At 40.0% G+C, this 21,958-nt stretch overlaps 1 protein-coding gene across 1 annotated transcript in view; it reads left to right on the forward strand.

Annotated features, from left to right (window-relative positions):
* Positions 1 to 499: 499 nt before the first annotated feature.
* Positions 500 to 21,958, forward strand: part of PSMD11 (proteasome (prosome, macropain) 26S subunit, non-ATPase, 11) — a 27,705-nt gene continuing 6,246 nt past the window's right edge. The window contains exons 1-7 of the mRNA XM_012648317.1: positions 500 to 644; positions 3,022 to 3,123; positions 8,668 to 8,792; positions 15,229 to 15,300; positions 15,683 to 15,740; positions 16,569 to 16,763; positions 21,318 to 21,462. Coding sequence (XP_012503771.1) covers positions 554 to 644; positions 3,022 to 3,123; positions 8,668 to 8,792; positions 15,229 to 15,300; positions 15,683 to 15,740; positions 16,569 to 16,763; positions 21,318 to 21,462 — 788 coding nt within the window. The 5' untranslated portion in view covers positions 500 to 553. The remainder of the gene's footprint in view (positions 645 to 3,021; positions 3,124 to 8,667; positions 8,793 to 15,228; positions 15,301 to 15,682; positions 15,741 to 16,568; positions 16,764 to 21,317; positions 21,463 to 21,958) is intronic.

Genomic DNA, 21,958 nt, shown 5'->3' on the forward strand with positions numbered 1-21,958 from the left:
CGCAAGCGCTGTTAGAGACTTGAACGTATTTGAATAGTGCCATTCTTTGTCAGCTACATAGCGAGCACTTTGTAAGGTCACTTATTGCCCTGAATGAATGGTTAAACGTGGAAGCTACAAAGCAAGCCAAACAGCTTTCTTTTCTTTTCTTTTTTTTTCCCCCTTATCCCCATTTTACAGCTGACAAAGAGCTTTCATTGAATACCTACCTGAGTACTCAAAAACTCCTTTCAAGGGTGAACAAGGGGAGTCGAAATTAAGAAGCCTCTTTTGAGGTGGGTGGGGACTAACCTTGGGCTCCAGTGCTTGGGCACCGCCTCTTTTCCTCGCGGGCGGGCCGCTAGGCGGTGCTGAGGAGCTTGCAGCCCACCTGCGAAGCGCTCCTGTTCCCCCTCACCCCTCAGCCCCCTCCCAGCCGAGAGACTACAACTCCCGGAGTGCTCTGGGAACGGAGGCGCAGGGGCCACAGCGGGGAGGGACGCGAGGGCGGGCCTTCCGGGTATGTGTTTCCGGCGTCGACGGCCGTGGCCGGGGACGGTGTGAGAGCGGTAAGATGGCGGCGGCGGCGGTGGTGGAGTTCCAGAGAGCCCAGTCTCTACTCAGCACTGACCGGGAGGCCTCCATCGACATCCTCCACTCCATCGGTAAAGGTCGCCGCGCCACCTTCCTGGCCCCGCTGGCTCAGCTCGGCTTATGTCGGTCGGCGGCAGCAGAGAGGGGCCGGGCTAGCCGGCTCTGCTGCTGCTGACTCACTGTGTGTGAGGGGGGCCGGGCTGGGGGCACAGGCCGCTTGGAGCTCCTTGGAGCCCCCTGGGTCACCCTCTGATGGGAAGCCCCGAGGCAACCGCTGTGTCCACTCGCCGGGTGCTGACTCACAGTGGGATCAGCGTGGGGTGGGAGAGTGGGCCGAGCCGGGGCCACCACCCCTCCCCAGCCTTGTCCCTCGCTCTGGCCCGCAGGAGCTGGCCGGGACCCGAGAGCAGTGCCTGCCGGCAGACTTAATACAAACTGGTCTGAGAGTCTCTAGTTGAACAGCCCTGGCGAAACCCGCTCAGGATAGGCATTTCCCGCCGTTGTTATCAGCACAGCCTGCTTGGGGTGGGAGCGCGAGCGCTCGCTCTTCTCTTGGAGTTTCCTTCCACGGGACACAGGGAGCTGCTCCTTCTCCTCAGCCCCCAGCGGAAGGCTCCACTAAAGGAGGGCCGCTTTCTGAATTTGGGAAATTCGGAGGTGACACACACTTTAGATTGGCATTTGGTTTGAAAAGGTGGCCGAGACGTTACTCTGCCCCTTGTAGAGTGTAAGAGTTAGGGGTTGGGCTGGGACTGCCCGGCTATAGGAGGTGACTAATCGTTCCAGTCTCCCCTGTAGAGGTGTTGGAAGTGAGTTTAGGGAGTTAGTTGTCAGTCCGCGGAGTTCTGGGAACTCTTTGGGACCAGCTGGCTGCACATTGCCGGAGAAAATTAAAGAAAATTTTTTTAACACTGTAGTATGGTTGCCTTATACCTGCACACAACAAGAAGTGGGAGTCCCAGCCAGTCTCTTCCGACAGCTTTCTGCTGGGATTCAGGCTTGAATAGAAATAAATGTATGATGACAAGAGAAGGATTTTAATGTTCATTCATAAAGGATTCGGTTAGAGCATGGGCGAGCTGTTCACAAGTAGTAATGTGATCTTTTTAATGTAGTTTGAGAAGATTTGAATTGTATCAACAAGTAGTGTGAGACTGCACCTGTATCCACTTCCAGGATGTTGACATTTATGTTGACTTACTTAGTCTGTTGAATTTTGGTACTCCAGAGAAAAGACAATGACAAGATATTGGTGTCTTTACCATTGGGAATAGTAGGGAAGAAGAGGCGGCAGGGGTCAAGATGCATCTTTGAGTGAATGATAATTGGTAAAGGGTGTTTCATTTTGAAGTTCTGATCTTACTAAGTCAGTTACATTTACAGAATCAGAGTCATCTCAATCACTGTTACATATATATATTTTATTCTGAGTACATACTGATATTTAGAACTAATGTGAGAAGCATGAATTTTATTTTTTTGTGCCTAGAGCCTAATATTTTGTTTTTCATAAAGTAGAAATTACATTAAACATTAATACAATTAGAATATTTCTTGCTTGCCCACTATACTGGGAGAGAGTTCCTGAAAGCTTCTCTGTTAGAGCAAGCTTGAGTCAGGATGGTTGACAGCTTTAACTTTTTCGGGAGTCCATGATGGAGTATCAGAATCTTGGTTTTTGTCAAGTCATGATGCTTTGCAAGAGAGGCAGTAACTAGTGATGATCACTGAAATTATCACTACCAACTTAGAGAGGCTATTCAATGTTCAAATGTTAGAATAGTTATTAACAGTTGAAAGTGGGACAGATAGCACAAAGTTATTTTAACAGGACCTGAATCCATTATAAAGCAGCAGTGTCTCTTAAGTGTAACTGTTCAGGATCACATCGGGGCTTTGATAGGGTTGTTTTTCCTGCATGGCTTTATAGAACTGCTTATCCCTAACACACCCTGCTGAGACTTTGCACAGACCTAAAGTTTATTGAAAGGCTTTTGACATTACAGTCATCAGCAGCTTGGTCATTTGATTTTAGTTTGTGGCAGGTAAATGCATTAGCATGTTTAATATCTTCATGTAACATAGTGACTGGCATGGGTCTTAGTGCGGTAAGTATGAAGGACATGTTTTGTTTCAATTTTGCTTTAACGAAGTGATTGCAACAGAAATGCAGTATATATGTGGGCAAGCAAAATTCTGATGGATAGAATGAAAAGACACATTTGAAATCAGAGAGGAATCTATTTTATGATTTACATGGGACATGTCCTACATATACATGACCATTTTATTTTTTCTTGTTCAGAGATTTTTTTTTTTAAAGCTCTTTAGAATTTTGTCTTTTGGTGCATATGTTTGGGTTTGTAATGGGTCTTGTAAGAGTGAAATTTCCCTCGGTCTTCATTTTTTTGTCAGAATTTTAAGAGGGTTTGCATTTTCCTCTCCCAGTGAAGCGTGACATTCAGGAAAACGATGAGGAGGCAGTGCAGGTCAAAGAGCAGAGCATCCTGGAACTGGGGTCTCTTCTGGCAAAGACTGGACAAGCTGCAGGTAAGTGCTACAAATGTATTGTACCTGAAATGCTGGATGAGGTTACTGTTTTTTTTTGGAGTGAAGGAACATGGGACTGCCTCCACACACTCGGTTCATTGATGTTATAGTTCAGTTTTATTTTCTTGGCAACTTGTTGAGCTTCAGTTTTTCAGCAGGAAGTTAAGTGACCTTTAAACTCAGTTCTTTCATGGAAGAGTTTTGTTCTGCAAATGAGGGAAAATTGTATTTTTGTTGGGATATAGTGATCTGTGATTCTGGGTTTTGAATTTTCACTGTATTCCCTTATGCACAGGTAGCAGCAGTCTTCAGTGATTTTGCTGAGCAGCTTTGATGTATTTAGGGTAGATAAGTGACTTTAGGCCCATAATTTGAAAATGACTAGGGATTTTACATCCAAGTGACTCACTGTTCTTTTTTTCTGATACAGAATGAGTAAGACATTAAATGGAGCTTTCCCAAGACTTCTCCACTGCTACCTAGGACTTTGTATATATCATTGCCCAGACATTCTAGTTGTAATTGAACCATTGACTGGCTGGGCTCTAGATGATATTCTGATGATGGGTGTGTCCATGGAATGAGGAGGGAGTCCTGTTAAACAGGAAGGACTTTTCACCAATAAAGTGGTAATAGTATTTAGAGAGAAGTCTCCTAAAACTTAAAATGGGTGATTTCTGTCAACTTCAAAGTGAATTTGGAGCTTATTTGATTAGAATGCATTAAGCTCTGATAAGTAACCTCGTGAATTACTTTTGCCCAAATTATGTTGTTACTCAAGAGAATGATGGGGATTAGTTAGCAAAACCTCTTGAATTTGGGAATTAAAGATCTTTTCCAGTTCAGGATAAGTAATTTATTGATTATTGGGCTCAATCAGTAGAAAGTTCAGTAATGATTACAAAATTGTGAGGATATGTTTACATGGGTCTTGTATCTTATTTAAAATAACATTTTTAAGTAGCCTTAAGACTAACTATACCTAAGGGTTTTTGAGTGCTAACTATGAACTAGTTATTCTTTTGAGTACATTACATGGTTTTAGCTTATTAAATCCTTAAAACAACTTAAAGTGGATACTCTTATCTGTTTTACACATGAGGAAACGGAGCACAGAGAAGTTAAAAAACTTACCTAAGCTCACTCAACTAGCAACTGGTAGAACCAAGATTTGAACCCACATAGTCCCACTTCAGAGCTCATAGCTTCATGGCATCATGGTTATTGCTTTTCTGTAGTCATCTATTTACAGATTATCACTGGTAGGTGATGGCTTTTTTATGATAGGCTGACTTCCCTGCTATTTGACATATGTATGGATTCCTTTTGCCTGTCAGTTAATTTGAGCTTAGGAGTTCCAAAACAGTTTTGATAATTAGTTCATGCAAAATATAATTAATAAGGTAATTTTTCCAAAAGAATTATAAAGCCAGGTGAAGTGATTTAAGATTTTTCTGTTGTTCAAATATCCAAATCTCTGCTTTCCTTCACTGACATGGATAATTAAAAACAATGTGTAGTATATAGTCATGCTTCAGTAATTTTCATCCAAAAATGCTATTGGCCTATTTTATGCTTATTCTCCCTTTATTTCTTATCCTCTCTGCCTTGTGACTCAATACATGAGAAGTTTAGGAGTATATTGCTACACCTGTTGGAATTTAATAGGTGAATTATAAGGACTTTCAAAAAGTTTTCCATGTTACTTATCATTGTCTTCTAAGAAAGTTTGATGAATGTAGGTATACACAATAGAAACCCTGAGGAAGTCTTGGAGCCTACGTTCATTTACTTACCTTTGCTTTTAATAATTGATAGGCTTGTATTGTTTGCTTTGATTTTGAGCTCCCTAAGGATGGAAAATATGGCCATTCCATTAATCTTCAGTTGGTTTTATTATGCATTTAATCTGTGTGTACCACTGTGCTAAGTACTCTACTCAAAAAGTTTAAGACCAAAAACAGTCACTTGGAAATAAAACAATGTCTGATGTGGAGTAGTGATTGAAAGTAGTTCCTAGCATCATCAGACATGATGCCTAGGCTCACCATTTGTACCCTTCATAGCTTGAAACTCTTAAAAGGAATCTGCTGAGTTCTGTGAACTTCTAACAGGGAAATTCTGGTGATATAATTGCAGAAGTCAGTATGATTTTATGGGAATTAAAAAAAATTAACATGTATGAAAATGGAAAGTAACAGGAAGTATAACCAAGAATGAATGTAAAACGGTAATAGACTAAAACAGAAAATGAGCTGAGTCTTTTGAAAAACGGCCACTAAGAGATTATTTGTTTCTCTGTTGGAGTAAGAGTAACACTCAGTGCTTAGAGAAAATATTGTAATGCTAGCAGGTGCTAGAGAGAAAGGCAGACTGCTTAGCTCATGTTTCGCTTCTGCCTTTTCTAGGAAGGAAAATGATTTTCAAACTGAAAAAGATAGAAATAACACCAGAGAGAGAATTAAAGCCAAGGTAGGTGAGAGAAGAGAGAGCAGATAGTCTATTTAAATAAGTTCAAGTCTCTGGGCTTTGACAATTTTTGTCTCTTAATATAAAAAAAATTCTAGCAGATATAATTATAGAGGCATTTATTATTCTTAGAAAAATCATGGAGGGTGGAGAGGTATAAGGAAACTGAGGATGGGCAAATGTTATTCTACCTTTCAAAAGGGTAATGAAAAGATTAGACCTAGGCACTACAAATGGTAATCAGCAGTAAAGTTCTGGGACAGATTATATGATAATCACATTTACATCACTTTTAATCACTTAAAACAGTGGGTTTATTATGAACAGATTATTCCAAACTCATCTTAGTTCTCTCTCTTTGGTTATCCTTATCAGACTGGTAGATTTACACTGGTGTGCCTGCCACTTGTTTTTGTAAATAAAGTTTTATTGGAACATGGCCATGCCTATTTGTTTCTATATTGTCTATGACTGCTTTTGTATTACAATGGCTGAGTTGATTACCTGCTACTAAGACCATATAATTTGAAAAGCCAAAAATATTTGCTGTCTGGCTCTTCACAGAAAAAGTTTGCCAGCTCCTGGATTAGAGGAATGACATAGACTACACATCTGATAAAAGCAGAATATTTGAACATTGGCCATAATATTAACATGACAGGTATAGGTTATGAACTTACATTGGGCTGAATAACTGTGTCTAAAACATGTTAATAAATGGATCATTTATCAATCTGGACAGCAGTCTCTATCATCATGTCATAGGGATTTGTCCTTGTTTTTCTGGTCAGCATCCGGCATCATGGTTAAAGCCATTTCAGAAGGCATGCTTATTTTTGTAGATGACTCAGTACAGTAGAGGACAGAATTAAGATTCACAGTTATTGCCAAAGCCAGGAAGATTGAATTCAGTTGTGATAAGTATAAAGTTATATAAAGTATTTTTCAAAACAGAGTAAGTTGGGAATTACCTGTTTTGACAGTGGTCTGTGCAAAAAAGACCTTAATAGACTCAGTCTGAACAAAGAGTGCTGTTGGAAAAATAAAACATGCTATCTTGTGTTACACATGGTGGCCAGATCAAGAGAATTAAGCCTCTTGCTCTACTGTCAGGCCTATCTGGTTTTTTGTTTTTGGTTCTTGGTACTGCAGCATATCACAAGTGGTACCTTTACAAAGTAGAGTTTGTTTAGAGGAGAGCAAATAATGTGATAAGTTATTCAGGAAATCAGGGACATTGGAGGAACAGTTGAAATAGCTAAAGATGTTTAGCTTGGAGAAAGGGAAAGTTAGGGAGACGTAAGTGATTTGTAAATATTTGAAGCAGTGTAGGAGGAGGTTTGGCCAACATTGGAATAGGTTGCCTTCTGAATATTTCTGTCACTATAAATTGTTCAGAATTGTTCAAGCATAGTAGGAAATGATATGGGAGAACTTTTTTTTTTTTTTTTTTGTCAGGGTCTCCTTCTATCACCTAGGCTGGAGATGGCACAGTCACAGTTCACTACAACTTTGCATTCCCAGGCTCAAGCGATCCTCTTGTCTCAGCCTCCTGAGTAGCTGGGACTGCAGACACGTGCCACTACACTCAGTTTTTTTTCTATTTTAATTTTTTGTAGAGATGAGGTCTTGCTGTGTTGCTCAGGCTGGTCAGGCTGGTCTTGAACTACTGGCCTCAAGTGATCCTCCCACCTTGGCCTCCCAAAGTGCTGGAATTACAGGCATAAGCCACCATGCCCAGCCTAGACTACTTTTAAAAAGCTATGATTACATAATATAATAGAAATAAATGCAAAAGGAAGTTGAGAGGGCAAAATCACTGTATACTGGAGTTAGCATGGAGGACTCAGTAGAACTTTAGCTGGACCTAAAAGGATATCTTAGATTTACATAGGTTGAGAAGATGGGAAGACATTTGACATGGGATTGTGGCATAAGTACGATTTGAAAGCAGGGGTGTACAGTCTATGCAGGTGTGAATGGGTGGCAGAATGGGAAAAAGTCTTAAACATTGGGAATCAAAGGGCAGTACAGGGAAGTAAAGGGAAAGATGAACTTTCCTGCTCTGTATAAAGTTCCTTAAGTACATGACACAGTCTCATGCATTTAGACTATTCAGGCAGATGAGGCTTTCAGAACCCTGAATTAGCATTCTCAGGAGGGTAAGGTTTGCTTGTCCTGAATTAGAGTTCTCTGGAGGGTAAGTCTGCAGTTGGAGAATATTAAAGAGGCAGTGGCCCTAAAGTAATTTTAACCTACATTCCAAAAAATACTTCCTTAGTTTAGATGAAACATTCTTTAATTTTTGCTGTTTGATAAGCACATCTCTAGTTTATTGTTTTAAGGTGGTCCCTCAGAGTTCCTGTACTGTCCTCTTCTGTAAGCGGGGAAGAGCTCTATGTTAGACACCTTTTTTGGTCATAGTTTAAGACTTAGGTGTAGAAGATTAATGAGAAATTTTAAAAGGATATAGCAGAACAGTAGGGCAGAACACCCAAACTAACGTAAAAAGTTTATTCAGAAGAGTGCCAGGGAAGTGATATTGCTGGAAGTTTACTGCGGGAGTACTGCAAGAAGAGAGGAAAAAGGGAACTTGCAATTGAAAACCTCTGTTTAAGGGGAATTGCTAAGGCAGACTTGGAAACTTAAAAAAAAAAAAAATTATTTCTATAACCTGATCATATTTGTTGGTTGTGAGGAAGTGATTTTGTCCAGGGTGGGCAGGGGCATAGCGTGTTTCATGTTCTAGCTAGAAAACTTTTTTGAGAGTATGAGTATTTTGCTGTTTATGCTTCATTAAAATGGATAAATAAAGCAGAGATAAGAGCTTTTCCCGGGCCTTCATAGTAGTTCAGTGGCTTAGTGGGGAATAGAATACAAATTTGGCATATGATGTTAACTTATTTTTGCTACTCTAGTACCTGCTGGGAATGCTTTAAACTAGTAAGTTTCATTTAGACTGATTCCAGTGATGTAAGTACTGATTTTTATGATCATGGGTCAATTTTTTAAATGGATATTTTATCCCTACTGTTGATATTTACTTTTTTTTTCCTGAATTAACCTTTCACACAGAGCTTGGAGGACTCCTGAAGTATGTACGACCCTTCTTGAATTCCATCAGCAAGGCTAAAGCAGCTCGTCTGGTCCGATCTCTTCTTGATCTGTTTCTTGATATGGAAGCAGCTACAGGGCAGGAGGTAAGCTATGTTAATGACAGAAAGTAGACAATATTGAAAAAAGTCTGTTTCAATGAAAGAAAAGCCTGCCTGCACTGTGGTACTAATGTGGAAGGGACAGCTCAGAGGACAGCTTAGGACTTATCATGTCAGTTTCTCTTTGTTGCAGGGCATTTGATACTTTGGGTCTGTTCCATGCTTTGCTTTGTAAGTGGAGATTGTCAGTGGTCCCTGGAATCCTCATTACATCAGGGTCACAAACTGATTCTTGTCTTTGAGGTATTGTATTGCCACACCTTTGTAATGTTTTCTGTGTCTGTGGTACCTTTCATCTTGTGTCACAAAGCTCCTTGTGAGCACTAATTAAGTCTTGTGGCATCCCTTCTCGGCGTGTTTTGTACTGCGTCTATGCCTTCATTGAGAGGTGAGCATCCATTTGTTTGTGTCTCATGTGTGCAGAAGTGACTGGTGTTCTTGTACATGTTTTCTACACGTTGAGACTAGACCCTGAACTGTACTGAAGAATGCCTCCCTGGAATCACTGAACCTTTTCCAACCTTTTCAAAGATAGCTGTATTTTCTCAATTCAGGAGCTGACACATACCAAAATTAAAAATCATTCTGTAAAAAGTGGCAGATTCAAGCAAGAAATATTACAGTTGTTTGAATCTGTTTGTAGGAAGAATATAGTTGTCTTCCCTGTGGATGTATTGATGAGTACTCATTAAGTGCCTGCTCTGTGTTAGGCACTGTTACAGGTACTGGGGATGCAGTTGTAAAAACACTGTCACTGCTGTCATAAGGATTATATTTTAACTAGGAAGGCGGACAATAAACAAATATATAAAATGTCAGATAATGTAAGGGTGAGGGTTGGAATTGCTAGTTGGCTATATGTCTGATTGTTTGCTGTGGCCTATGTGGGTGTACAGGTGAAAGGTATAAAAAGGCTATAGTAGCATATGGAGTAAATAGTGAGGAATTTGAGAAACCTAGGACACAGGGATCCTCATGTCTTTTATAACATTGGTTTCTTAATGATTTTTTGAAGCCTAGTTTAAACACCATAAACTAACTTCATTTGTAGAAAACTCATTTGTAGAGTGTTCTTCAAATTCATTTGTTTTTGGCAAAACTGTGTTTCATAATAGTAGATCAAAAATATTTAGATAGCAGCCGTGTGATTTTTATTAGGAGTATTAGTCTTATCTAACCCTTACTTTTTAAAATTATACTTTGTTCTCATGAAAGTGAAGCCATCTTTTGTTTGAAATAGGATCCTTAAAATAGACTGATCAATAACTGTTAGTTTTTTTTTTTCCCCTGAGACAGTCTCACTCTGTTGCCTGGACTAGAGTGCTGTGACATCAGCCTAGCTCACGGTAACCTCAAATTCCTGGGCTCAAACAATCCTTCTGCCTCAGCCTCCCAAGTAGCTGGGACTACAAGCATGCGCCACCATGCCTGGCTAATTTTTTTCTATATATTTTTAGTTATCCAGCTAATTTCTTTCTTTTTTTTTTTTTTTTTTTGGGTAGAGACGGGGTCTCTCTCTTGCTCAGGCTGGCCTTGAACTCCTGACCTTGAGCGATCCTCCCACGTCGGCCTCCCAGAGTGCTAGGATTATAGGCATGAGCCACCGTGCCTGCGGCCCAATAAATGTTAGTTTGAAATTGACTAATAAATGTTACTTGGAGGCAGAAAAATTAATTATGCAGGCTGCTTTTTTGCACACTGAAGTCTCTGAAATTTGCCCCTCCCCATAACATAGACCTGACTCAGTGGGTAGAACTGCATTTGTTTAATGATCATTTTTCCTATTCCTTTGTGGAAATCTATTCAAATCATAATTTATGTTCTCCTATAAGTGCCCAGTGGGATTTACTGGCCTTTGTTACATGGTTCCCTGTCTTGTTAGGCCCTCCCTTAACTGTGTTTGTACGTTGCTGTTTTCATTGCATGTTAAATTTTTGTCAACTAGAGACCTTTCTTCCTTTTCCTAGGGTGAAAGGAAGCACTCTTAGGCATTGTGTCATTTTATTGTCAATGTCATTCTAGTGTTAAGTAAGGACTATTTTTTTGATGATTAGCAATTTAGCATTAATCAAGAGCCAGCGTCTTTTTTTTGAGACAGAGTCTGGCTCTGTCACCCGGACTAGAGTGCAGTGGTGTCATCATAGCTCACTGCAACCTTGAACTCCTGGGCTCAAGGGATCCTCCTGCCTCAGCCTCCTGAGTAGCTAGGACTACATGTGTACACCACCACGCCTGGCTTATTTTTTCTATTTTTAGTAGAGACAGGGTCTCGCTCTTGCTCAGGCTGGTCTTAAACTGCTGACCTCAAGTGATCCTCCTGCTTTGGCCTCTCAGAGTGCTAGGATTACAGGTGTGAGCCACCGCGTCCAGCCAATAACCAGAGTCTTATACCATTAAGATAAGACTTCTTTTAATAATTTTTGTGGAGTATAGGTTATTTGCTTGTTTTGGAACAAATTTTGAATCATCCAGATTGTCTTACCTGCACCTTAAACTCAACATGACCAACCTCAACATCCAGTCATTTGTTAAATTCTGTCAGTTCAACTTTCTTCCTGTCTGCTTCTCCACCTCTTTTGTATTTGTTCTCTCTTTACAATTACCATCTAGTTTGGTTCTTAATTATTTCTTACTTGGACTACTGTAAAAGCTTCATTCCACCATTGTCATGGATATCTTACCAAGTAGCCCTCTGATCATTTTATTCCTCTCCTCCTCTCACAACTTGAGGCTTTCCATAGCTTGCAGAATTAGCTAATGAGTGGACTTCTGTGATACAACCTAGTACAGTAGTCTGATCTGCCGGTACTCTGCTAAGGATGTCAACCATGTCAGCCATGTTGGATCAATGGTTGGTAGTCGAACAAGCCCTGTGTGCTCCTCATGCTGTACCTTTCCCTTCCATGGTTCCATCTCAAGTTCTACCTCTTCTGAAATCTTTTCTTACTGACTTTAATGTGCTCTTAACTCTTTTAGTGACTCACATATTTTATACATGTTATATTTCTGATTATTCTGCCTTGTATGACAATGACATTTGCCTTGTCTTCTTTATTGTAATATAATCTTACTCAAGTGAAGCACTATATACCTTTCTCACAGGGCCTTCCCTATTCCCAGTACAGTTCCAGTTCCTTAACTGTAGCCACCTCTGACCACATCTACCATACTAGTCTCCCTTTTTACTTTCTTTACAGCTGTAATAGTGGCCTTTTGCCCTACACTTTAAACTCTTTTGGCCTTGGCTTTTGTATACATCTGGATTGCTCTCAACCTGATCTTAACATGGGCTTTTTCTTCACATTATTTCAAGTCTTTGCTCACATCTTACTTCCTCAGAGACCTTCCTTGATCACCCTATCTAAAATGCCTTATCTCTGCTTACTTTTCTTCGTATTTATTTTACTAGTTTAATGTCTGTTTCTTCCTTAGAATGTAAGTTTCATAAGATAGCTACTTTGTCCTCTTCACTATTGGATCCCTAGCACTTTGAGTAGTTTGTCCCAGAGAGCTACATGACTACTATTAATATTTGTTGAGGGAGTGTGTGAACTATGCCTTTCCCATGGTAGTTGCTCAGAAAATACTTTGTTGAATTGAGATCTAAGTTTATTGAGATGTAAGCATGGGGTGTTGTTTCTACATTTGTTTGAGTGCCTCAAGGTATCTGACTTGGGTAAATTGGATATAGTCTTCATTCTTGGTTATTTTAAAATTCTTTGATTGGGTGATGGGAAAGGATAGAGGAACAAGTCCTAAGTGAAGGACTGTCATGGTAGTATTGAGGCTGGAGGCAAAATAGGAAGTTTTAGAATATCGTTAAGAAAGCTAGAGTTTTGTTAAGGAGTTTGGTACCAAGAGTATGAGGGAGGGGATTTTCCTTGCCTTTTTCTGTTTGGGGACTAACCATAAATCAGATATATCTATATCTACAGAACAGTTTTCAGCTTGCTATATTCCCAAAGTTGATGTGATTCAGATTAGGATCTGGTCATTTGCAGTGCTAAGGTTTGGGGCCTAGAAACTGAGAGCATTATGTGTGGAGGAGTAGGAGGATGGGATGCTTAACAAGGGGAGAAGATTAGAAAAGTAGGGTGAAGAGGAGAGAACGAAGACTGAACCATATCTTTGCCAAATAGTGAACTGAACTTCTAGAATTAAGTTTACCTTCAAGGGATCTCTAAGGAGTTGCCTATAAGAAGCCGTTTTTTGGTGTAGTCTGCCTAACTGAAACACAGCAGCACATTTTAAGAAATCTTACATCAGAAATCATGTTGTCAAAACAATTGTTTCAAAGGAAAAATGGGGTTTGTGCTAGAGAATTTCAGATTTGGAATAATAGTTATTTTCCCTCTATAGGAATTTAGTTAATTTAAGGTTTGGTTTTTTTAAATGGTTAAATGTATTGTTTTAAATAAAACTTAAATATCTAATTTTGACCACATCAGGTTTTTGTACTTATTTAAGTAAGAGCCTTTCTCCAGAAGCATGGGCTCCTTGTATATTTTTATCTCCTTTATCAAGTCATTGTTAGCATTAACAAAGCACAAAGCCTTTCAGGCAAAATAGCTGTGTAGCAAGGGCAGTGCCTTTTAGAATTTCTTGGAACTGAGGTGCTGGTTTCACCAATTACAATTCTAGGTAATGTCAATCATGTACTCTGTAATTGATAACAGATATCTAGTGCATATTGTAAAGAATCCTTCCTCTAGGAGAAATGTCTGTGCTGACTTTAACTTAAGGCTGGGTTAAGATACAGAGAGCACTGGAGATAGGGATGAGTTCTGTATCCAGCAGCTGATATGTGACCTTGGGTGAGTCACTTAATATCTAGACTGTCAGGGAAATGGGGGCAGGTGAATTGCAAGGGTAGAATTTGGTGTTTCTTTATTAGGGATATACTTTAGAGCGGCCAAGCTTATATTTCAGACTACTGACTCAGGAGCCCAGGCATTCTTTTTTATGGGGGAGGGGGAGGGTATAAACTATTTATCGAAGTATAACTTATAGAGGAATATACCTAAGTCCCAAGCCTTCATTTTTGCATCGTTTGAAAAAGCTCCCTGGGTGAAACTGTAGGAGGCATCTCTTAGCCCCTGAGTCATGTAGTACTAAAGACTCGTGTATTTTCTTTGCTAAAACTATTCAGCAAAATATTTTCAATTCCATGTATGTCAGACATCTAACTTTGAGGTTAGCTTTTCAGAACAAAACTCAAAACTCTGAAATTGCGATTGGCTTGCTTTTATTTCAGTTTTTGGTTCTTAGTTTTGGTAGAATTATGAGGTCAGTTGAGTTTAGAGTTGGAGATTAGGTAGCCACCAGGGGGCTCCAAAGAGGAGTTTGTAAAGGTTTCATTGAATTTCTTACTGGTGAATGCTCCAAATAACATATAATGTCATCCATCAATTTATTTACTGAGCTTGAACTTAGGATCAAAAGGCAGAAGAGCTTGCTAACTTGAATTATGTCCCTTTAGTTTTCCCTCCTTACAGCATTTCTTACAAGAACTTTAATACATGTTGTATTAGCAGTTCTCTGGAAAGCTCAGTTTCTCATTTCATTTCTCTTTGTCTTATGCTCTGATTAGTAACCTTAACACAAAACTTGCAGTCACAGAATAAGATCTGCAGCATTTAATGTATACTCTGTCAAAGCTAATATGTCAAGGATACCTGATGGCATGCTTAGACCGTGTAGGATTGACCACTGCTTTAAATCAGTTCCTTTGCATGTTACATCACTGCTTCAGTGGCAGATAGAACTGGGGGTTCAGAGTGCCTTTAAATTAAAGCTTAAAATCCCTTTTAAATGTTAGGCTAATTCTAATTTCCTTTTACTCCCTGTAATACAAGCTAAGCTTACTGTATATGTTTGCTGTAAGAGCAGTGATGAATTGGTTAGTTGCACTGCTAGAATTTGAAAAGGAAAGAACTAACTGGACCTTTTGAGTCTTAAAGCAACTGTGAAGAACAAGGCATTTGTGCTTAGGTTGAGAATTTCTCCCCTCTATTACCTATGTATTCACAATAACATGTTACTATTTCAGGGAGAAATTTCTGCTTTAAAAATTCCTAAGCCATTGTAGAAATCTACATTCCAGGGCTATATTTGTTGCTGTAAGTTCTGGGTCTCTCCTGGGTAGGTAGAAGAGGAGTCTTGAAGGTGAAGCTATTTTCCTAAAGAACACTAAGCACAAACATATTTTATGTGTTAAAAGCCAAGTTGATTTTCTATAGCAATATAACCATTAAACATTGAGATACTATGGATCATACACTAAATAGAGCAAAAACAATAGTTTTTGCTCTATAGTAAGCAGGGAATATGTAAGGAGGGAATTAAAGCTGTTCTCCAAAGCATGGTTTGTGGAAAGAGTATGAGGACATAATGTTGCATGTACTGTCTCTCCCTGTTGCAGGTTGAGCTGTGTTTAGAGTGTATTGAATGGGCCAAATCAGAGAAAAGAACTTTCTTACGCCAAGCTTTGGAGGTATGTTCTACATTAGCACTAATTTCCGGTCTCTAGGCATTATTAGACAGACTGTGAATATAAATAATACCATCCTGGTCAAAAGTAGTTTCAGCTACTTTGTAATTACTCTGGTATCCAAAGATTATTGATCGTAGTCTCACTGGTTGAAGTTTTGAGATGGATCTGCTACTCAGAAATAAGCAGCAACAATGTAAAGTTAACAGTTGCTGGCTATAATAGGAGGCAACACTGTGGGCTCAATAATTTCTTTTGCTGAGTTTGATGCTATTGTCAGGACTTGTATATTCAACAGTGACAGTTCTGTGACTGTTAATCTTTGATTTCGTTCTGTGGCTTTTTTTTCCTCTTCTTTTCAATCAATGCCTTTTCTCTTTCCTAGGCAAGACTGGTGTCTTTGTACTTTGATACCAAGAGGTACCAGGAAGCATTGCATTTGGGTAAGTAAGCTGGTAGAAATTAATAAGTCATCTCAGCTAGCTAAATGAATGTATTCTAAACCTGGCTACTCTTATTAATTACTAATTAATAATTTAGATTCTGCCTGCTTCTAAGAAAGATTTAAGGTGGCTTACAGTTCTGCACCTATCATGGGAAACTGATGTTTAAAGTTCTAAGAAACTAGCTAGTTTGTCAAATTTAGAGAACAAAAGGTAGTTTTTAAGTTCACTTGAATTTAGAATAGTAAAACCCATTCCATTTTAATTGAAATTTTTTTCAATATGTATCTACATTTTGCCTATAGGACCCTATTAAATTTCAGATTTAGTTTTTTAAATTGCAAGTGTTTTATTTATTGGCTGTCATATTTACTATGTCTATTTATAATTATACTTAAAATATTTTTTTTTTTTTTTTTTGAGATAAGAGTCTCGCTTTTTTGCCTGGGCTAGAGTGCTGTGGCGTCAGCTTAGCTCACAGCAACCTTAAACTCCTGGGCTCAAGCAGTCCTGCCTCAGCATCCTGAGTAGCTGGGAGTTCAGGTGTGTAGCAGGACGCCCAGCTAATTTTAATTTTTCTATTTTTATTAGAGATGGGGTCTCACTGTTGGACAGGCTGTTCTCAAGCTCCTAACATTAAGCAATCCTCCCGCCTCAGCCACCCAGAGTGCGAGGATTACAGGCATGAGCCACCTCGCCTGGCCCTTTTTTTGAGTTTAGACAGGTTTCTTTATCCTGAGTGTTATGAAGGTGGGAGAATGAGATGTTACAGTATCGAGGTATTAAGATTATGGCTAGCAAAGGAGTATAAATCTTTTCCTTCTTCAGGTTCTCAGCTGCTTCGGGAGTTGAAAAAGATGGATGACAAAGCCCTTTTGGTGGAAGTACAGCTTTTAGAAAGCAAAACATACCATGCCCTGAGCAACTTGCCGAAAGCCCGAGCTGCCTTAACCTCTGCTCGAACCACAGCAAATGCAATCTACTGCCCCCCTAAATTGCAGGCCACCTTGGACATGCAGTCAGGTAACACCCGTAGCTACTCCTGGGATGTGTTTCTTAGAGTGCATCTTATCTTATGGGTAGAAAGAATAGGGGTTGGGGCTGGAGAACAAAACTGGTTGATTTGGCTCAAGTTTCTTCAAAGAAACCAATTAGAAAGTTTACTTACTTTTTTTTTGTTTTTTTTTGAGACAGGGTCTTGCTTTGTTGCCCAGGCTAGGGTGCAGTAGTGTTGTCATAGCTCACTGCAACCACAAACTCTTGGGCCCAAGCTATTCCCCCTGCTTCAGCTTCCCTGGTAGTTGGGACTATAGGCATGTGCCACCATGCCTGGCTAATTTTTGTTTTTTTTGTAGAGATGGGGTCTTATTCTTCCTCAGGCTGGTCTTGATCTCCTGGCATCAAGCAATCTTCTCGTTTTAGCCTTCCAAAGTGCTAGGATTACAGGCGTGAGCCACTGTGCCCGGCCCAGAAGGCTACCTTTCTAACCAGCTGCCTCCCTCCTATTAACTGCCTAAAATATCTTAACATGCTTATCAGTGCTTGACTAGGCAACCTGTTAGAGCCAAACCCTAGAAAGGTCTCACTTAGGCTTAAAAGACTCCCTTGACATTCCTCTTAGCTACTTAGAATGGTAGCATTTCTCTTCAGGATTGGCCTAACACAACTCTGTTGACTCTTGGAGACCTTTGTAAAGTTTATTGGACTTTTCCAAAGGGCCTCAGATCATGGCTTAGGGAAGATACCCCAATTTCAGCTGAGTGTAATACTCAGCTTTCTGATGGAGTCCGTGAATGTTGGGGCTAAGGAGGCCATGGATTGGCAGGTGGAATACTTTTTTTTTTGTATTCAGCGGCTTTTTTACTGGAGGCATCATTATCGAAGGGGCATTGGGATTGGAGGCAGAAGTCTAGTTTAAGCGCTTGTGTTACCTCTCTCATCCTTAAAAGATAATACAATACCTGCCAGACTTGCCTCTCAGGGGTGCTAGGATCAGGCTTTCCTAGGTTGACATTTTGTTTTGCTGATTTCTAAGTGTGTGACTTTGGGCAAGTTACTTAATTTATCTTTAGCTTTATTCTTAGCTCATCTGTAAAATGGTGGTAATAATTGTATTGCCTCATAGGATTGTGGTGAGGATTAAATGAGATGATGAATGTAAAGCTTTTATCAGAGTACTTAGCTTTAACCAATTGCTGGCCCTTCGTTTAAGCCACTGCTCTGGTAAATCTATTCTCTACCTTTTGTGGTCAAGAGAAGAACTTGCATCCTAATTTTCAGAGGAAATAGAAGCCATTCTTATGTTGAGCCCTCTTTACTTTTCTTTGTGCTATAGAATTTGTATCACTATCTGTTTTTACCCCATAATCAAGGGTGATCTTTCTACCTTTTTGTTCCATTCTTGGGCTTTAGTCTTTTTTCTCCTCTCAGATCTTCTTAATCTTTGAGCTACCCCAGCTGAAAACCCACAACCCTTTTTACTTTTTTTTTTTTTTTTTGCGACAGAGTCTCACTCTGTTGCCCGGAGTAGAGTGCCGTGGCGTCAGCCTAGCTCACAGCAACCTCAAACTCCTGGGCTCAAGCAATCCTACTGCCTCAGCCTCCCGAGTAGCTGGGACTATAGACATGTGCCACCATGCCCGGCTAATTTTTTCTATATAGATTTTTAGTTGTCCAAATAATTTCTTTGTATTTTTAGTAGAGATGGGGTCTCGCTCTTGCTCAGGCTGGTCTCGAACTCCTGACCTTGAGCGATCCACCCACCTCGGCCTCCCAGAGTGCTAGGATTACAGGCATGAGCCACCACGCCCTTTTTACTTTTTAAATTACTATTTTCCGCTTTCTGTCATGCTTCTGGAAAAAATTGAAAGAATATCCTTACTTTGGTGTCTTTATTTACTCCTAGAAAGAAGTCAATAACTCCCTTATAATCTCTGACTTTTGGGGGTAATTCAACCTTGTTAGACACCCTTGGCTTCCTTGACATTGTCTTTTTGGTTCTCCCTTGACTGATTATTAGCATTCATGCTTTGCTGTTTCCTTTTCCTTCTGACTGCCCCTTAAGTGTGGGTGTTCCTCAGTATTGCTTTCTTAGTTCTTTTTCCTTCCTGTTCTCCCCGTTTTCTGTCTAATCCCATACTCTCCTATGGCTCTAGCCGCCACATAACACTAATGGTCTCCTCATCTAGATCTCCAATAGCTTCTTTCTTTCCTAAATTCTAGATCGAGATTTCTATCTGCTTAATGGACATATATACCTAAATATTCCATAGGTATCTATCTTAGTCTCAACATATCAAAAACCAAATTTATTCCTAATGTTTCTTTCTGCATGTCCTCTTAGTTAATGGTATCATTGATTCAGCTGCTCAAACTATGGTCTTTGGAGTAATTTTGACTCCTTCCTCTCCTTCATCCCTCATATCCAGTTAGTTACCAGATCATGTTCAGTGTGTCTCCAAGTACGTCTTTTCTTTTCCATCTTTATAAGCTGCTGCTCTAATTAAGGCCTAGACTACTAGAGTCATCTTTTACTAGTCTGGTCTAACTTGTCCCTAGTCACTTTTCCCAATGCATCTTCCTTATTGGCCCCAATGTCATTTTTCTGAAACACAAATCTGATAGTATAACTCCTTTCTTTAAAATTCTCCAATGGTTCTGCATTAACCTCAGCTTAAACTTTAACAGGACATTCAAAAGGAAGGCATTCTTTGGTTTTCATCCTCATTTGTGGTTTTTAGTAAGAGTCACCACATGACTTCATATTCTCTGGGTACTCCATGCTATTTCCTGCTTCTTTGCCTTCGTATATTTATTTTCCCTTCTCTGCTTGGGATTCCCCTTTCACCTGTCCCATGGCAAATTCCTACGCATCCTTCTAGATACAGCTCAGATGTTTCCTCTGTAAACCCTCCTCTATACTTTCTTCTTTGCTTTTGGACTTCCCTACCAAAGGTATATTCCTTTGTACCTATTATTATACTAATCTCTTTGTTTCTGTTTTGGTGACCATCTTTCCCAGCAGACTGTGAGCCTCCTTGAGGGTCTTGTTCATATTTCTTTCTGCTTTAGTAGCTATATCAGTGCCTGGCACATGGTTGGTTGGCCCTCATTAATGTTTATGTTGAATGAGTCTAATTTTTGGTTTTTGTTTTTAATAATAAACCTCATATGCCAATCATGACACTCATAGTGCTTATATAGCCCCTATTTACGAATGTGTTTGGGAAAGCAGTATACCAGTTCTTAAGCCTTATTTTACCTTTTTTTTAAAACCCATACTTATTTTGGGTGTGGCCTATTCTCTACTAGCTCTGTACTGGGAGGTATGGAAAAATGTGTCTCATTTAGTTTAGCAGCATTAATAGTTTGTTGTGTTCTCAAGGGAGTTTTCCTTGGCTGCAGAGAAGGGCAGATTTTCCTCCAGGCTTCTATACTTAAGAGCAATAGTAGAAAAAGGACCTAATTCCTCCAGCCCAAATTGGGAGGCATTTTGGGTAGGGTAAAAGGACTAGCGGATGGCACATATCACTCAATAAGTAGTTAAGTCAGAAGTTCCCAGCTGGCATGCCATGCACTATATGTATGCTTCTGGGGGTTAAAGGTATGCTAAAACATTGATTCCTTGGATCATGTATTAGCAGCTTCATCCTTTTACTCTAATGGGCTAAATACTTTTTACATGTATCTTGATGTGAAAAATGTTCGGAAGCACTGTGGTAAACAAATGGATAGGGCTGGGTACAGTTAGTGCTAATATACATAAGTGCAGAATCTTAGGGCCTAGGCGCTGCTCAATCTAGAGGAACTAATTTTTATGTTATCCCAAGTGATAGCTTAGGTTGGAAGTAATAGCAGGTCCAAAGTTAAGTTCATTGGGAGCAACCCAGATTCTAAATGGTAGAGGGTTGGTTAGGTCAACTATGGCATTTCAGCCTAAAAAAAATACTGCTTAGCCATGTACAGTTAAGTTCATGGATTTGTTTTATGTGAGATCTATATACTGATTGCATCTAGGCAAGAGCATATCCATAAATGACAAATACTTGAAATGAGAATATAAGAGGTTGGATTCCCCCCCTCCCCCATGAAAGCTGCTTAAGTAAAAAATGTCAAGCTTAGAAAAGCTATCTTATCCTAAAGTAGTGGATGTTATTAAAACAGGTCATTCAGGCAGTCTAGGGGTGTTGGGGTCACCTCTTGACCTGCAGAGGTGATGTTATTTGGAGGGTAAACACGGCCTCTTCCAGTGGCTCCAAAAGATAGCACGAGTGGAATGGGGTGAGAAGTGTAGGAGAAAGATGGTATGTGGTTTTTAGGATCCCCTTTGAGTTGAGTCTCTAACTCCTTTGGGAACTTACATTGGCAATATGGCAGTATGACATTGAGCTGGGAAGCCAAAGCCTGGATTCTAATCTCAGCTCTCACTAGCTGACTGTGACTTTGGGCTGGTCCTTTATCCTTTCCTGAGCTCATCAATGAGTTGATGGGGTTGGGGTAGCTTTCCAAGACCCTTCCCAGCTCTTTTATGATTCTGTTGTTTTATATGGTTCTTACTCCTTTCTTTTTAACGCCCAGGTATTATCCATGCAGCAGAGGAAAAGGACTGGAAAACTGCATACTCATACTTCTATGAGGCATTTGAAGGTTACGACTCCATTGACAGCCCCAAGGCCATCACATCTCTGAAGTACATGTTGCTGTGCAAAATCATGCTCAACACGTAGGTGCACAGTAACTCTGGAATATAAGAACTGAAGTCCTTCAGCTAAGTCTGGCTGCCATGGCAGAGATGGCTTGGGCAGGGAGTTTGGCCAGTTAAAGAAGCAGCCACAGCCTCTGGGGCTGGTTGAAATAGAGTGGGAGGATCAGAGGTGTTCCAGCCGCCCTCTTGCTTGCTAGTCTTTTGGTATCAGGGACATGGACTTTAGAAATATCCTTCCCAGCCCCTCTTGAAGAATTCTTGTCGTCCTTCAAATATTCTGTCCTCATAGGCGCTGAGCACAGGACAGAGGGTCAAGAAATAGCTTACAGACTAGCCATTGCCAGCCAGCTGGGTCCCCCAGAATGGGGAAGGAAGGGTAAAGGAGTGGTTTGAAAAAGTAGACAAAGAAAATGACAGATTGTTCCCCAAAGAAGTCCACAGAATTATCCAAATTCTTTTGGGAATAAATGAAATATTAACTAGGACTATCTTTGGATTACATAGGGGCTATTTT

Source organism: Propithecus coquereli, unplaced genomic scaffold (assembly GCF_000956105.1).
Source record: "Propithecus coquereli isolate 6110/MARCELLA unplaced genomic scaffold, Pcoq_1.0 Scaffold281, whole genome shotgun sequence".
Taxonomy (NCBI): domain Eukaryota; kingdom Metazoa; phylum Chordata; class Mammalia; order Primates; family Indriidae; genus Propithecus; species Propithecus coquereli.